The following is an 18,561-nucleotide window of genomic DNA, read 5'->3' as shown; positions in this document are numbered from 1 at the left end:
CTGGAAGAAAGTAAATTCTGCAAAGTTATATTGGCTCGTTTCTGTTTGGCCAACTCCTTGTCCTTGGTTGTCTCCGTACATAGTCAACCTAGGTTTTCTTCGCCTTATTTGCAATGCTCCCTTAAGCGGCTATCTTACCCTCGATGCCATATGTTTGTGTTTGCAAGGCTAAAAGTTCAGCCTCAAAGTTAGAGATCCTTGCTCGGAGGGCTTTGCATTCGATTACTTTAACCACTCCTTGAGAGGACCATTGTTAAAGGGAAGCTCGCAGGCTGGCAACCTCCCCGTCATTTACCAATCTGGAGAGTTAAACCGATGGCCTCTTGTAAATCAGCCCTCAGATTGGTAATTTGAGAGGCCGGAGTCTGTAGCTTCTAAAGGTGCTCCTCCTATAACTGGCCAAGAATGCGAACTATGAAAAATTTCAAGTTCATATCAAACTTTATACAAAGGACGGTATCTAGTATTGCCTCATCTCGCAATTGAGAGTACTTTTGCACTCGAGAAAGGGTTTGTTAGAGGTCAAAAGCATAGATTATTTTCCCACAAAAAAGATGCCTGTTAACAGGAAGAAGCCAAAGAGTGGAGGAACTCTCCGGGAAGTAAAAAGAGAATCAGGTGAGAGGTTTGGCCACATTCCTCATGAGAATCGGACCAAGAATTTGAGAACAGGTCTCGAAATTGATATGAAGAAGCTCTTCGAACTGCCACAAGGAATAGTCATCTATTAGATTAATCAAGAAATTTCAACTAGCCAAATATTCAAACTCAGATCCAGAAGAACAGATAGCCATTACGTCAAGATCGGTTAACAAGTAGATAGGACCAAGGATAATTAGAAAGATTAGTAGTGATCGACTTTGGAGGACAAAGGCAAAAGAAAGGAGTAAGAAATATAGGTGAATTTAGCCGTCATTGTGACGGTGTCCTAAAAGGCGAAGACTTTCAAGAGAAGCGTGATTCTTCAAGTGATCGACTATATCACTTAACAGTTTGAGGTTGGCTCATAATGCACATAGGACTTCGAGCCACAAAGTTCATGTGCAGAAGCATTGTTGACACTAATCCAAAAATTAAACCTAGATCAGAGGCTTGAAAGGGCATAATGAATCTAAAATTTATCATGATCAGGAATGTGCCAAGAGAGCTAGTTGAGCTTAAAACCTACTTGTAAATATTGTGCATATCTTAGGTATTATAGGCTTTTGTATAATTTGACATACATAGTAAATATCTGAGAATGACTTTTACTTTTCTTGGAAGGCACTCTTAGTATTTCTATAATAGGAGGTGACACTCTTGTAAATGACACGAGAATCGATATAAACAAGTGAATTGTTTTACGCATTCAAGTCATCTTTAACCCATTTTCTTTTCCCAACCTATGAATTTCTTTAATTTCTCTTATGTTTCTCTCACCTAGTTCTTTTTCTCCTCCTAAACTCTTCTTAGTCTTATCATTTTCGAACTAACAGAACAGTGTTCTACTATTTTTCTTTTTGTTTTTTTTTTTTTTAAAAGACTATTCTACTAGTTTTCTTCCTTGGTTATTTTTCATTTTTGTGTTTGGATGAAAGGAGTATAAAAGCAAAATGATTTAGATGATACAAACCCAACTATACAGGGATTTCAAATCAAAATGGACTGGCATGTTTCGTTCATCACGAATTCACCTAAATTTGATACAAATATGAATAAAGTCTCTTCAAGCTAATATTGCTTCTTCAAGCTATGGTCGTCACCAAAATCCCCTGTTGCTAAAATCCTACCAAAATTCTTGTTTTATGGTTTCCTAATGCGATTTATGTTTCTTCTGATATACAATAAGGATGTGAATGCAAATGGGTTGTGATTTGGAAGAGAGAGGCTTGAGTGTGGAAATGAAATGAAAGGTTAAAAACTGACAGGAAAAGAAATGGAAGGAGATTGCCGCCACTCTTCTTGCTTTGAGTTTCTCCAATTTATTCCTTTTCTTTTTCTAGATTTTAAGGTTTTATTTTTGATTTAGGTTTTACCATAGTGATGAATCTTTCAAGCTTATACACTTGGTATGAACCCATGTGCAACATTTCTTTTATAATCTTACTTATTGAAGTATTGATTCGCATTTCGAGCAAAGACCTCGAAAATCTCAAAAATAACTTGATCACCCCTCAGTATTCTCAAGATTGAATCTTCTCGCAAGCTTAACCTGGCAGTAAGTGCATAAACTTAAGCAAAAGACATTTTATTCCTCAAAGATTAACCTTTCAAGAAGATTGCCACATTATTAGCAAATCTCTGTGGACTGAGTTACTAATTTTGAAGTATAGTGACCACAGCAAATAGTGGACAAAGACCTCATTAGGCTATGTTTACTAAGCTGTGGTGAAATATACTATAATATAAGCAACTGCATTTCTAGTATAATTTAGCCTAGCAAAAATTTATCATCATCAACGCACTGAACTTGCTGCTAGAATGCAAAAATAAGTTAAAATCCACTAATATGCAAAACCAAACAAAGATTGTCGTAAACTACACGCTATAGAAATAATCAGTAACTATATGTTTGCCAAGGATCAATTATAAAAGAATGTAACTGATATAGACATCTTCATAAATCTTTTTGAATTTAAGTTTACAACCCATTTTAAGATTGTCATTGTCGTTTAAGAAAGTATGACTAACAAAATTATAAAAAGATCTACAAAGGAAGAAGCAACCAATTCTGAACGAGAAGTCATGAGTACCTGATCCATCACTTTCGTGGGAACAAACCAAACATGTCGATTATCACCATCATCAACAACCAGATGACAAACTGACTTTATATCAATCAAACGCATTTCTGAACTTGTACACCGGTGCAAGTAATCACAACATATCTTTAATGAAGTCAAGGTTCAAAGTGTCACGAACAATAAGGAACAAGCCAAGTAGTAAAACAAGCATGATCCCTGAAGACATAATCCGCTGCTCAATTTCTAAAGGAAGCTTTCTTCCACCCCTAGCTGCCTCAATAAGAATCAAGGCTAAGGAACCTCCATCTAATGCAGGCAAAGGCAAAAGGTTTATCACAGCAAGGTTAATATTAAGAACAGCTGCAAACTGGAAAAGTCCATCAATATTTGACCTTGCAACTTCTGCTCCAACAGCAATAATAGCAACTGGACCTGAAACCTTACTAGCTGATTCTGAAAAGTTAAGAAAAGTTTGTTTCAAGCTATCCAAAACATTTGATGACAAACCTAGAAATTCTTTTCCAGTAAAATTAATTGCTTCGATTACATTTTTCGCCATAATCTTAGTAACCTTCATATTTGGTGATAATTGAACTCCAATTTTACCAGTTCCATCAAAATTCTCATCAGGGGTTACACCAATGTCAAAATCCTGCTGTCCTCTCCCTACCTTAAGCAACACATTTCTTTTTGGATTTCTCTTAATAACATCAACAACCTCAGTTACAGCATTTGGGCCAGTTTTCGGCAATTCAATACCATTGATAGCAAGAATTACATCACCAGGAAGCAACCCATCTCTAGAAGCAGCAGAAAAGGCTCTAACTTCAGGCACAAGAACCCCAGGAAAGGCTTCTTGAACAGGCAAACCAACTGATAATACTTGAACAAAGATTATAACGTATGCAAATATAATGTTGGCAATAACACCAGCTGATATTACTAAAAACCTATCAAATATTGGCCTATTCTTTAACAAATTCGCATCATCTGCTGGAATATCACTCTCTGGATCATTATCAGGAAAGCCCACAAATCCACCTAAAGGAAAAGCTCTAACAGAGTATTCTACATTATTGGCATTAAATTTAGCTAAAATTGGACCAAACCCAATAGCAAATTTACTTACATGAATACCTTGAAGATAAGCAGCAAGAAAGTGACCGCTTTCATGAACAATAATTATAGCTGTTAAAACACCAGCTGCTTCTAGGACAGATTCAAAACTGCCCACATCAAATCCAGAGACAGCCGAAGCCCTGAAATCAAGCTTTTTACCAAGTGAATGTCTATTGAAAAATCGGTTTTTGAAGTTAAGACTGAATTGTGAACAGGAGACAGAGGCGGAGAAATGGATTTTGGGTTTCAAAGAAGAAGTTGTGCAAGGTTCAAGAATGGGTGATTTAGAGTTGGTGAATCTAAGAAAAGAAGAAGAAGAAGAAGAAGAGAAGTTTAATAGCATGGTTTCGCGGTGTATAAAGAAGGGAGTAATTGGCGTAAGGAAAGGAGTTGCGATACGGAAATGGGGTTAATGGTTTTGTTGCTTTTGGATAATTTTTCATCACTTGGAGCTGTGTGTGGAGCGGAAGTGAGCGAAATGTCCCCTTCTTTGTCTTCCACACAACATGTAAGTTTCAGCTTCTTTAATCCTTGAAACTCATAAATTTGAAGTCCAAACTCTTGATGGGTTATTTTACCATTTAAAGCCTATATGGAAACTGGGCTTAGACTATTGGATAGATTGTTTATAAGGTCTGGTCTGCACAACAAATACTTCTGTATAAGCTGACAGAAGAGGACAATCATGAGACCACAGCTCTAATGAATCAAAATACCTCAAATTTTATAAAGTTTTGCAATTTCATTTTATTTTAATTTCGACTTTTTTATCAATAGCACCCTTAAATGCAATTAAGAATGAAATTAAATAAAAAATATTACATAATTTTTTAAACCATTATGTGACTCTATAGAAATTTGAAAAATGAAAATTTTAAAAATTTTATTAGTCTTAACATATAATTTCTCACATATTAAATTTTATTTTTTTAAAATAAATGTGCTATTTAATAATTTAATAACATAATTTCAAAAAAATAATTTAATAACAAATTTTTGTTAATTATCAAAAAAATATCAAGCATGTGAATTAATAAAATATAATTTTTAATTAGTTATTTTATTTTATATCATCTATATTTTAAGAATGAAAAAATCCTAATTGCAATAATTCTTTGAATTGGTAACATAGAATAAAAAATAAATAAATAACTTTTCCAAGTATTTTTATTGCATAAAGTTTCAAATATCATATTTCTAAATTTATAAATGTATCACCCATTATATATGAATATAATTTGATATTGAAAGGATATTTAAAATTATATTATTTATTATTATTATTGAAAAAAATAAAAATATTTTTTATTTATATTTATATTTATATTTATATTCTTAATTGCAATTGAGGGTGCTATTGCTACAAAAGTTTAAAATTATGGTAAAATTACAAAAAAAATTAAAATAAAATGAAATTGTAGAGATCTATAAAGTTTAGAGATATATAATACTAATATAATGTGAAATTAATAATTTTTGGATTTATCATTTTTGTATCTATCAGATAATAATTCGAAAATAAGGATATTGCAGCGAGGGTTGATTATATGCACGATACTACCCTCAGTGAGATCTCAATTGCTTAAAAGCAAAAAGGAGTATTATTTCCCTTTATTTAACAGAAAAAAAAAATATTTCCCTAAATTATAGTGAAATTACCATACGCCTCCTTTATGTTTCAAAAGTAATATGTCTTCCTAAATATACATTCTGTGAGGTGCCTATCTCATTCCGTTCAAAAACTCTCTAATTTTCTGTTAGTCTATCTAATAAATTAAGGTCAAAAACAAAGAAGATGAGGGACAAGAGAGCTGGCTGTCCACCTGGACCCTTTCGATTGGCTGATGCAAATGTTTTAGTGGTTGTCCCATGCCATCCGAAATCTGTGAAGTCGATGACCATCCATGACTTCGATTTGCATGTGTCTCGTTCAAGTTGTCAATACGTATGAGAGATTTGATCCTTTCGGCTCTAGTTCTTTCTGAAATCAAGCAAACTTTGTCGAAAGAAGAGACTTAAGCAAGGAAAGAAATCATAATTGTGAAAGAAAAATTTTGTCAATTATCAAGATGTTCATTTCATTTACCATTTGGCAAAAGCAAGTCGAAACGAGATGATTGTATGACGAAATAAAAATTTAGAGAGGTATGTATTAATTTTAAAATATAAAGAAGGTATAAATAAATGTAATTTGAACGAACGGAGATGATTGTATTCGTTGATTTTTACACTTTATAAATAAATGTAATTTAATTTATATACATAATTTTTTATTATATGAAATAATTAATTTTTTTTTGGTTTAAATCAAGAGTATATGAATTTTCTTATCAGGGACCATTTAATCCGGCTCAAAGTTTAGTCACAATTAAGACTCATTTGCCCCTCCTTGCAAGTGCGTTTAATGGCGATCAAATTCAATAACTCTTCCTACATGTTCGGTTTGCATTGTCAATTGAGTCACAATCCATAAGTAATAAAATAAATAATTAAATAACTTGTTAAGAAAATAATATATTTATAATGATAAGACACTGTTATAATTTGACAATCAAATTTTCATAAAAATAAAATTAATTATCAACCAATTTAAATTTTTTTTACAACAATTTAAATTTAATTAACTTAATTTTTCATATATAATATAATATTATAAACGATCTATATTATTAAAATATGAGTTACCGGTATTAGGTCTTATAATAAGAAAAAATAACCGATATAACTAACTCGTCCTCGTATTTTAGTAATATTAATTAATAGTTCTCAAAGTTTACTTCCGTTAAACATTTCATTCCTTTCATCAATTTTTTTTAAATGTGTGAAAAGTCAAAAATAACCCCACAATTAAACAAGAAAAGACAAGAATAGCCTCTAAAATGCTTATTTTTGTTACGAATAAAATGATGAATTAAACAAGAAAAGACAACAACAGAAACTTTTAACAGCAGCTTTTATAGTCAATCAACTCATATATATTGGCTACTCTAATTTATGTTTCTGAATTATTGCCTAGTTCCTACGCTGGTAAGTGAAACAAAAGCTAAATCCATAACACAGAACAAACGCAAGAATAAATTTAAATGTAACAAATCATTAAATGCATATAAACGAAAAAAAAAAAAAAAAGAATTCTGAACAAAGAACAAAGGGACTCCTGAAATCGGTATCGGGCACAAAAAATTTTCCATGATTCCAGAATCTGTTTACGTGTATGTTAGCACAGTCTGTGTCATGATGACAAATGGGTTGACTCTTCTCTTGTTATAAGCCGTATGGAAAACTATACTAGAAAGAAGTCCAAGACCAAGAGAAAAAGATGGACAAAATGTCAATCAACAAAATACCTCTTTACAGAAGATCACAAGGACCCGAATGAGAGGAACCAACTCTCCACCTGCTATCCATCAATCTTCCAATTGTGTTCATAAACCAATCCTCCCACAAGCCACCAAAGAATTTGAACAAAAAACTTATTTCAAACCAAGAATCCTCCAAAGCTGCCTTCTTTTGAAAACCAAGAATCCAACAACTCCAATCTGCAAAATTGCAGCAATACCCACAAACAACAATACTATCTTCTTCCCTGTGTTCATTTTGATCTTTTTGCGTTGGAGATGGCGGTGCTTGATCCCTCTTTGAGGCGCTGGTACGCAAGGCATGCCTTGGTGCGGCGGAGGACTGCTTATTGGAGGTGATGATGGAGGTGGAGGTGAAGGTAGAGACCGAGACCAAGACTGAGACTGAGACCTAGGTGTTGGTGGAGGTGGAGAGTGTCCGTTGCTAGCTTGCGTGGAGGCAGGATGATCGGACCAGATCTAGCATGCATTGTGGTGGTTTGCCGCTGTTCGCAGAGGCAGAGTAGGGAGTTAAGGAGATGATAGTAGTCTAGGTTAGTTACGTCTTTTCCTGTTTAAGTGTGGGACTATTTTTAACTTTTGACAAAATCAGAACAAAATGGACGGAAGAAATGAAAGGTCTAACTCCAGCTAAATCTCAGTAATTATTAATTAATATTAACAAAATAGGATGGTAAATTAGTTAGTTTAGTTAAATTTTAAGGATGAATTAATTATTTTTCTTATAATAATTAAATGTATTAATCATTATTTTAGAGCATCATTTATAATTTTAGTATTTTTTTTTTACTTTTTCCTAAAATCTGTGACTATCTAATTAAATTTTTACATTTATTTTTTTAACAAGAAAATTCTTTCAAACGTATGATATGATTTTCTACAGTTACTTTTTTAAAAAGAAAATTCTTTCAAACGTATGATATGATTTTCTAATATACGTGCTATATCATAATTTTATATTTTATATATTTTTAATGAATTTTATTTTCTATTTTATATCAAATAATAAAAATTACAATATATGCCCTAATAAAAATATTAATTAATTTTATTTTTTAAAATAAGTTAGTCATAAGAAATAATTATAAATAATCAAATTAAAGATTTATTAAAAACAATAATTAAACATATATTATATTTTTATAATATACCAATTAAAATTAAATTACCTTTATAATTTATTTTTTCAACCAATAAAATTAAAATCTTTAAAAATATTACATTCTTACCTCACACACACACATATATGTATATTATTTAGTACATAATATAATTTCTTAGTTTAATCAATAGAATTTATACTTAAATAGAAAATTAATATGACCAATTAAAATTAGATTACCTTTATTTTTTCAATCAATAAAATTAAAATTATTAAAAATATTATATTCTTACCATATTTAATATATACCTTATATAATATATCATATAATTTTTTATTATATCTAATAAAATTTAAATTTAAATAAAAAATTAATATGATCAATCAAAATTAAATTACCTTTATTTTTTCAATCTATCAAATTTAAAATCGTTAATGGTATTTTTGCCGATCTATAAACTTAGTAGGGTGCATTTTTGGCGGTCTCAATATTATATATATAAAATAATACTATAAATTATCTATATTACTAAAATATAAAAAATCAATATTGGTTTCCATATTTTGTCAATTGAAATAAAAAAAATTTATTATTGCATTAGTTTAAAAAAAACTAAAAAAATAAGCAATTATATATCAATTGAAATTTCCATTTATAAAAGCATGAAAAATAGGCTTGTTACAATGTACAACATTTATATTAATAAATTTATATTCTTATCATTGTTCCACTAAGTTTCAGACAAATTAAGAAAGTAACAGCACAAATCAACCACAAGAGAATTAATTTCTAAAATAATATTAGTTAAAAATCTAATTCAATAAAGTAATTAATTTATTTATTTATATTAAATATATTATATATTATAGATAATAGACATTATAATGATTAATATATTAATTATTGTTTTAAAGCATTGTTTATAATTTTAATATATTCTTGCAATATTTAACATACACATTATGTAGTATATATTACAAATTTTTAATTTATCCAATTCAATTTAAATAAAAAATTAACAACTAAAAAATTTTTAATGTATATTTAACATATACATTTTGTAGTGTATATTTAACAAATATATACCTCAGTTATATCCACATTCTCTTGCCTTGACACCATTATTAGTAACTTATCAAAATAAAATTTTTGCAAACTTTTGAACATACTATGAAAAAAAAAAAAAAAGAAAAGAAAAGGGAGGAGATTAACAAACCTCCATTTTAATTGTATAGCATAGAGCAAAATTTCATTGCAAATCCGAACCCTGCATAACGAAACAAAAATAATAATAAATACAAATAACTTTAACTAAAATAATAATAGAATCGAAGAAGAAGCACTTGTGAATCCCACTTCAAAATAATGGTTAAAGAAAGATAAAAATGAAGAATTTAAACGCTTTCGGATATAAAGATATATAAAAAAATATTATTAAATTTGTTCAATTCAATTGTCAAATAAAGTTACATTATCAATGCAACTTTTTAAATATAAATATGATTAAATTAAAAAATATATTTTAATGGCCAATTAAATCAGAAAAACAAAAGAAAAAATGATAGTAAAAAAAAGAAAGAAAACAAAGCTCCAAAATTTGTAAAAAAAGAAAAATATAATATTTAAGGAATATATATATATATATATATATATATATATATATATATATATATATATATATATATAAAGTAGCATCATGCTGAAATCTATATTTATTTATCTATACTATATGTAAAAATGAAAATGAGAGAGAATAATAGGATTACCTGTAATAATTTTAGTAAAAATTTAAAATTAGATAATTGATTAATAATAGTTTGAATTTATTAAATAACTTGAGTTTTCAATAATTGATAAATTATAATTTTTTTTATTATTTTTTATTAATTGATTGAAAACGTATATTATTATATTATTTTAATATTATTATATTTTTTGAAAGATAAATTTTTATTTTAATATATTATTCTAATTGAACTTTCTTTTTGAATGTATGGATCAATGATTATTTACAATATTAGTTGTTTCAAAAAACAGATTATTATTTTAATTTTAAAATAAACTTCGAAATGTAAAAAAAAAAAAATCTATAAAAAATACTATTGCACATGTTTTATATATATATCATTTTTAAAATTTTGAATTTTTTTTATTTATATCTATTTATGTATATTTAAGTTTTTCACGAACTCAAATCACACTCAATAAAATTATATTATTTAATTTTTTTTAAAAAAAATTGATGCTAATTAAAGTTTAACTTTATTATCTTCAAAAAAAAAAAATTGAAATCTAATCTTATAATTAATAATAATTTTTTCATTTTGTCGTCTATAATTATTTTATTAAATATACTTGACTTTTAATGTTGTCCTATCATATTAAAATTAGTTTAAAAAAATATTATTGCTTATAATATAAATATTATTAATCATGTCTTAACATTATATAAATATATAGAAAATATAAAAGAAAAATTATAATCATACTTAATATTGTATAAGAATAAATTAATTGATGTAAACAATGAGTAATATCGAATACTAACAACATGCAACACACATAAAAAAACACTAATTACTTTAAAAATATAAATTATAAATATTATATATAAATAATTAAATTAAATTTTAGTTTTGTAGCAAAACTTTAATTATCTTTTAATAACTTTAAAAATTTAAATAAAACTTTCATGCCCTTTCAAAAAAAAAAAAAAAAGAAAGGACTTTCATGCCACAATAACTTGCTGTTCGTTCTGCTGCTTGTTTTTAATATTAAATGATTTAACATTACCACAACACGAAATCATCCGTTTCCATTTCACACGTAAATAGTTTCCACTCAACAATAACAACTAATCAATTCCACTACCAACCATAAACGCTCTTCCACCTGCTTATCTGCCAACTCCCATGATTTTGTATGTAGTATAAATGTTCGTCAAAAGTCCTCAATAAGAAGAACATTTCCATAAGAACCTTTTTTAATGATTGGTGTTTTTCCACAGCCATAGCACAGGATTTTTATGGCTTTGAAGTCTGTTTCTGTTTCCGGATTTGATGTTTCTCGGTTAAGCTGGAGAAGAGGCTGCTTATCTAAACCGTCGAATCGGCTCAGGTCTTTTAGCACATCGCAGAGCTTTGTATGGCTTGGCACGATAAGGTCTGAATTGGGCCAAATTATTGATCAAACAGCGGCTAATGTTTCGGGAAATTTGCAGAAGGATTTCAGTTCCTTTCCAAGTTAGTTTTCTATATTTGAAATTTGCTTTAATTCATTGAATCTTCTGTAAGTTAGTTTTTTTTTTCCCTTTGAAAAATTCATTGAAATAATTGAGTCTGAATGAGGGAGAATATTAAATTTGAAAGGGAATTTATTTGTAGTAATCAGGTCAAAAACCTGAGGTAGGATTATTCTAGGTGGAATTTGCTGATTGCAAGACTTAGCCAGTTCTTCAAACTAAAGTCAGCAACTGTTGTACAGGGAATAAAGTAGCAAAGTTTGTTTTTTAAAAAAATAATAATAATAATTTAATATACAAAGCAGTTTTAGAAATTTTGCTTGGATATTAACTAGATGTGCTTGAAACTTACGAAGTTGAGCAAGCCTATGAGATGCTCAAAAAACCATGTTCAGTAGATTTTTTATAATCACTGAATTCGATTGTCTGAGGTTTCTGTTTGTGAGCGGCTATAGAACCCAGCCAACTGTTGGAAGCTCAACTAACTTGATCACTGTAATTTTTTTATGTAAACTGATTACACTTGCTAAATATCTGCGGACTATTATTATAGAAAAGAAAACTTGTCACCATTGGCTTTTCCACAAACAGACGTGAGGCAACTGAAGTATAAAACCAGGAAAAGTGGAGATATGCTTATAGCTGAAAGATAATGGATAATATCTAAGTAATGTATGATTTATGTTTATCTTTCACTTAGGTAAGTCTTGGATTCAGCTTTGTGCTGGTTAATGCTTTGCAACTTCATTTTCTTTAGGTTTCCAACAATTGCAGGACCATTATCAGTAGCCGATTTTTCTGCTAATCCAGATGATCGTATGAAGGTGCGGATATCATTTAAGGTATGAATTTTATCTAAGCATTGCTAGCTTCTGTTAGCCAAGCAGATAGAAATCAAATCAAGTTACTCATAGCTATCCCTTATGTTTTTGGTTGGCTTAATGCTTCAGGGGCTACCAGGTTCATACAGTGAGGATGCTGCACTTAAGGCCTACCCTAAATGTGAAACTGTGCCCTGTGACGAATTCGAGGACGCATTTAAGGTTGACATGATATTATCTTCACATTGATATTGTCTTTCTCACAAGGAAGTTTATAATAGCAATTATGTAACAATCTGCAGGCAGAAGTTAAGACCCTGTACAGTAGTGCAGTCACGTTAAATTGCTTCTGTTAACAATTCCATATTCTTTATATTACTCATGGTAAATCAGAATTATTTTAGATTCCAATTTTCTGAAGACAACTATATGTTCAACCAGCATATATACGGCAAATATTAGGAAAGCAGAATGCTTTTGACCTCCTTTTCATTCTTGTAGTGCTTTTTCACTACTTTTGGCAGGCTGTTGAATTGTGGATAGCAGATAAAGCAGTTCTTCCAATTGAATGTTCTGCAGCTGGAAGCATTCACCGGAACTATGATTTACTCCTTCGACATAGGCTTCACATTGTGGGTGAGGTAAAATTGGCTGTTAACCTCTGTCTTTTGGCTATACCAGGTGTCAGAACAGAGCAGTTGAGACGTGTTCTTAGCCATCCACAGGTTAAGTTTCAATTTCCATGTTATTTATTTTTTTTATAGTTTTAGCGTGTCTCTTGCCTCAAAAAGAAGGCATGCATATGGAGTTTCACTAGCATCCTCTAGACCTATTCTACTAAGCATTGACATAAACAGTTTTTAGACTTGGGAAATTATACGAAATTTCTTGCCACATCTACTCTTATTAAACAAGTAAAAGATACCGGAACTAGAGTTGCTGTTAGTAGATAATAAGATTAATAACTATGCAACAATAACTTTGACCTAATTTAATTAGGAATCAGGATATGTTGGATGTATTATCATATTAGAGAACTAGCAGTTTGAGTTTGAAATGGAAATTTTTCTCAATACACCGGAACTAATTCAAGTTGAAGTTCTTAACAATGTTTGGAGATTGGAGAAAAAGAAGTAGAATGATTGTCTGTATAATCATTTGGATGATGACTATCTCGTTAGAGTTGTGACCCATCCACTTGCTAGTTCAGATTTCCTGACAATGATAGAGTAGCATGTGTTATTAACTTTTGGAATCTATTTTTTCAATATTAAAGTTTAAAGAATTAAATTTGCAGGTACTTGATTTGAGTGACAATTTCTTGAACAAGTTAAGTGTTGCGAGAGAAAATGTTGATGATGCTGCTGGTGCTGCTCAGGTTATCTATCAATATTACATTTAGGATCTTATTTTAGTTTCTACATATCATGCCACCAAATTTTATCATAATTACTTAATTTTGGTTTTAGTATGTAGCCATTAATGAGCTGAGGGATGCTGGTGCTGTAGCAAGTGCTCGAGCTTCAGAAATATATGGGCTTAACATACTAGCGGAAAAAATCCAGGTTACATTTTTATGATATGTTTAAGTCTATGTTTAGGTCTTGATATTTCGTGTCCTCATTGCGATTCCTTTTCCACTGACAATTGAATAAGCCGGAGTCATCTTGTTCAATCTACTTCCTTAACACGAGGAAGTAAAATGATGGTTGTGATAAAAATAACAAGAGATAGTACAGTTTGTTCTTAAGAGAAATCTGTATGACTCTACTTCTGATTACATTTTGTTGAAATGTAGTTGAGATGTTCTCTACCATGTACACATACAACATCTAAGCCTTAATCCCAAATTAGTTGGGGCCAGCTATATAATTGTTTATTTCCATATCCACTCTATTCAATTAAGCAATTAAAGCAAAGTATAAAATTGGAAAACTTGAAATACTTTTTGTGAAAAAATTTTGGAAAAGAAAATTTTCTAAATTATTTGCTATTAGTAAATTAAATAAAGGGAAAAGTATTATATAGCCCCTGAGGTTTGAACTAATTTACTACCTCATCTCTCTATTTTGATAAACCCTATAAGTAGGCCTTGTGATTTAGTTCTGTTGGACAAATTGGTCCTTCCGTTAAATAAAAGGGCTTTTCACTGTTAGTCAGATCCATAAAACATATTCAAAGATGAGAGAATAAAATTGAATTACAAAAATACCCTTAATGGCCACTGCCACTTTCAATCCATCCCTCTTACCACCACTCCATCATCTGCCGCCAACCACCACCATGAAATCAAAAACAACCACAAATAAAAAGAAAATTGATTCTTCAAATCAAAACCCAAAAACAAAAGTTATTCAATATCTAAGAATAAAACAGAGCTAAAGTTGAATTGGAAAACCAAATTTGCTATGGCAGTAGCTTACAAGAGAAAATTTTTAAAAAGATTACCATAGTACTGAGTTCATTTTTTGTCATCGTTGTTTTGCAAAAAGATAAATAAATAAATAAAAATAAAAAACTAACTTAAAGAAAAAATGAAAAACCCAAATACCATAAAAACTGGAGCTTTGTTAATATATTACCTAGAGCCACACCTAAGAGCTAAAGATACTAAATATAGAGTGCTAGAAACATGAATTCAAGGCACGGATCAAACACCACAGTATTTCAGTTGTTTCAAAATATATATATATATATATATATATATATATATATATATATATATATATATATATATATAATAATCATTTACGATGATAAGAACTCGGTCTCAAATTGTAAAATTAACGTCCATGGTTCTTGCACTCATTAAAGCTTACAACTTGCAGTAAAAGTAGCTACCTGTTACTTCTTCTTTTTGGACTCCATCTATCAAATTTTAAAAACAAAGACAAGAATGAGAAAAGGGCCTCTTTTTTCAAGAACTAAATTTGAGAGGAAGGTTAGATGGCTAGGATTTAGGACTTCTCTTAACTTTGTAGGGAATTTAGACTTTTTATATTCTCTTAATGGTAAAAATCACTCAAAATGGCCGGAAGGACCAATTTGTCCAGTGGAGCGAAACCACAGGGACTAAATAATGCTTTTCCATTAAGCAAAACATAAGAAAGAACAACAACAACTGAGCCTTAAACTAGTTACAGTCAGCTGTGTGAATTTTTTATCATTCTACTATCTTCACAGCTAAACCCTGACTAATATCCAAATATTGTAAATCTCTGTAACAACTTCCCTCCACTTGGTTCTAGGTTTACCTCTTTCCCATTTAGCAACCCGTACTATCTAAATATTACACTTACAAACTGTGGTATACAGAGGTCCACGTAACACATACATACCATTTCAGACGTCATTTTCTCATTTTATCTCCAATTTTTGCTCCTTGTACCTTTATCTAAAATAATAATTCCTAATCTTGTCTAATCTTGTGTGACCACTAAAGACATACATCTCAACATCTGCATCTCCACAACGTTCAACTTATGAACATGTTGGGTATTTAGTGCCCAACATTCAATCCCATATAACGTTGCCAGTCTCACCATCGTCCTATAGAACTTATCTTTCACCTTGTTAGATATCTTCATATCACATAACACACACTTGTATCACTCCTCCATTTCATTCATTTTTCTTGAATTCTATGAATAACATCCTCATCTATCAAACTTCTCTTCGGTAACATTGTACCTAGATATCTAAATTGACTGCATTTGGGCACCATCGTAACGTCTAATCTAACTTCACCTCCCTACTTCTTACTTAAGCCAAACACGCAATTGATATATTGTCTTCTTCTTAACCTGAAATCCTTACTCTCGAGAGTGCGCCCCTATAATTTCAGCTTTAAATTGAGTTCCTCTCTAGTTTCATCAATTAGAACAAAATCATCTGCGAATAACATGCACTAATGAACATCCTCTTTTATATTATTGATTGGCTCATCCATTACTAGGGTAAATAAGTATGAGCTCAAAGTAGATCCTTGGTGTAGCACAACAGTTGTGAGGAACTCCTGTTTATCTCATTCAACTATTTTTACACTTGTGGCTGCATTTTCATGCATGTTATCCTTAATGACGTTTAAATACTTCCTAACTATATTTTCTTTTCCAGACGATAAAGCTTTTTAGTTTGTTGATTTCCTTGATTGCACAGGGTGACTCTGATAATGTAACTCGTTATCTGGTTCTTGCAAGGGATCCAATAATTCCAAGAACTGATAAGGCACATAAGGTAAATCATCATTTAGCCACATCACATGTTACTTTGTCTGCTTAGTGTTCTTAGAATTTCAATGTGAGTGTCTTTTTTGCAGACAAGCATTGTATTCACTTTGGAAGAAGGCCCAGGGGTATTGTTTAAGGCCTTGGCAGTGTTTGCATTAAGGGACATAAATTTGACAAAGGTATCTTTAACTAATATCATTTCTAATTCTTATCTATGTAAAAAGATTAGACAATAAATATTTCACTTCTCTGTTCAATCCCAGATAGAAAGCCGGCCACAGAGAAAGAAGCCATTAAGAGTTGTTGATGATTCAAATACTGGAAGTGCTAAGTAAGTATATTCCCATTGTTTTATAGATTGGTTAGCAACCAATCGGGTACTCTTATCAAGTGCTCTTTCATTCAATATGTATCATTGGATAGTTAGAATCAATTCAACTTTATAACTTCTGGGTTTTCCAATATATTTTTAAAACTTTACAATGCCTGATATTCTGCTTATCTTGAATTTACTAGCTAATCCCTTTGCCTGCAGTAAGAGAACTAACAGGGGTACATTGGATAGTTAGAATCAAATCAACTTTATAACTTCTGGGTTTTACTCCAATATATTTCTAGAGCTTAGCAGAAGCTGCTGAATGTATATTCTGCATATAACATCGTGTTCTATTGGCGATGCTTTGCCTTATCCTTTCATCACCTGATGAAAGTTTCAAATTTATCCCTTTATTGATACATGGCTCATCTCCAAAATTTTCCTTTCCTGATGACACTGTTTTTGATCTGTTGCCTGCAATCCAGTGCCTGATATTCTTCTTATCTTGAATTTATTAATTAGCTAATTCCTTTTCTACAGTAATAGTTGATTTGTCCTTTGTTGTTTGAATGCTGATGCACGTTGCAGGTATTTTGACTACCTTTTCTATATTGATTTTGAGGCTTCTATGGCAGAATCACGTGCGCAAAATGCGTTGGGGCATCTGCAGGTTGGAACATAATTATTTTTTACCACATCAAATTATTAGTAGAGCAGAAATTTTTACATAACATTGCATCAATTTGCCTATAACCATTTCGCTAAATTTAGGGTAGGTTTTTGTATTTTTATTATAGCTTTCTAGTATGAAATTGTAATTCCTCAGGGTTGGGAAGCCCAAACAAGTCCAATTGTTTTCTTTTTTACCTTCCAAATCATAGACACTGAAGATCAAAAATCAAAGGATTGTTCTATCGACATTCTTATCAGATAAAATGTGATATCCATTATTTGTTTTGTGAAATAAAATCAACTTGGCGACGCTGACAATTTACACATCACTCCAAGTCTCCAATTGTCTTCAAGGTTTTTACAGAGCTGGGATATTATTTTGCAGGAGTTTGCAACATTTCTTCGGGTGCTTGGTTGCTATCCCACAGATACAACAGCTTTGTAGCTCTCTCTTCACTAATCACTATACCATATCTAAATATTCATGTCAGCATTGGAAGAGAGAGTCAAAGCCTTTTATATCAAAGGTAAGCAAAAACTGTTTGATTTTTTATGGTGTCAGTTGTTGATGTTCCTATTATAATTATTTGTAACTGGGCCATTTGAATTCTACTGAGATAGGAACAATAACAAGATCAATTGTTTTTGTGCCAAAAAACAAAAGGTATTGTTTGTAATGAAACCTATAAAATTCTGTAAGTTTTGGTTTGATACAACTTAACTAACGATAGAATTTGATTCAGTTATATTCATGTAGAAAAAATATCACACATTGAACAATTATGCAAGTGTTACATATTAGCTTGTGATAAGATATTGTCAGCTTGAGAAGTTTCCATAGATCACGCTTAGGAGGGCCTCTTGCTAATCCGAGGTGCACTGCGACACTTTTATTTCCCCCAATTTGTTGCATAAAATAAAGCTAGGCTAAAATGCAGATAAACTTGCCTTGACCGGGCCCAAGATTCTATCCATGAA

At 30.6% G+C, this 18,561-nt stretch overlaps 2 protein-coding genes across 3 annotated transcripts; one reads left to right on the top strand and one right to left on the bottom strand.

Moving 5' to 3' along the window:
• Positions 1-2,565: 2,565 nt before the first annotated feature.
• Positions 2,566-4,359, bottom strand: ARASP (chloroplastic membrane metalloprotease). Its single transcript, XM_012234477.4, has one exon. The coding sequence runs from the start codon at positions 4,183-4,185 to the stop codon at positions 2,857-2,859; it is 1,329 nt and encodes a 442-aa protein (XP_012089867.1). The 5' UTR covers positions 4,186-4,359; the 3' UTR covers positions 2,566-2,856.
• Positions 4,360-11,031: 6,672 nt separating this feature from the next.
• LOC105648167 (arogenate dehydratase/prephenate dehydratase 1, chloroplastic) lies at positions 11,032-18,282 on the top strand. Of its 2 annotated transcripts, XM_020684931.3 has the most exons (12): positions 11,032-11,224; positions 11,312-11,546; positions 12,320-12,387; positions 12,496-12,588; positions 12,891-13,091; positions 13,664-13,744; positions 13,836-13,931; positions 16,525-16,602; positions 16,685-16,774; positions 16,859-16,926; positions 17,500-17,581; positions 17,969-18,282. In XM_020684931.3, the coding sequence occupies exons 2-12, from the start codon at positions 11,330-11,332 to the stop codon at positions 18,026-18,028; spliced, it is 1,134 nt and encodes a 377-aa protein (XP_020540590.1). In that variant the 5' UTR covers positions 11,032-11,224; positions 11,312-11,329; the 3' UTR covers positions 18,029-18,282. The 2 variants fall into 2 exon arrangements, with proteins under 2 accessions (XP_020540590.1, XP_012089868.1); XM_012234478.4 differs by having other exon boundaries at positions 11,033-11,546.
• Positions 18,283-18,561: the final 279 nt, after the last annotated feature.

This window comes from Jatropha curcas, chromosome 3 (assembly GCF_041381405.1).
Source record: "Jatropha curcas cultivar XTBG-Jc1 chromosome 3, XTBG_Jcur_1.0, whole genome shotgun sequence".
Classification (NCBI taxonomy): domain Eukaryota; kingdom Viridiplantae; phylum Streptophyta; class Magnoliopsida; order Malpighiales; family Euphorbiaceae; genus Jatropha; species Jatropha curcas.
Note: the sequence above shows the minus strand (reverse complement) of the source record. Positions and strands in the feature narration are given on the sequence as shown.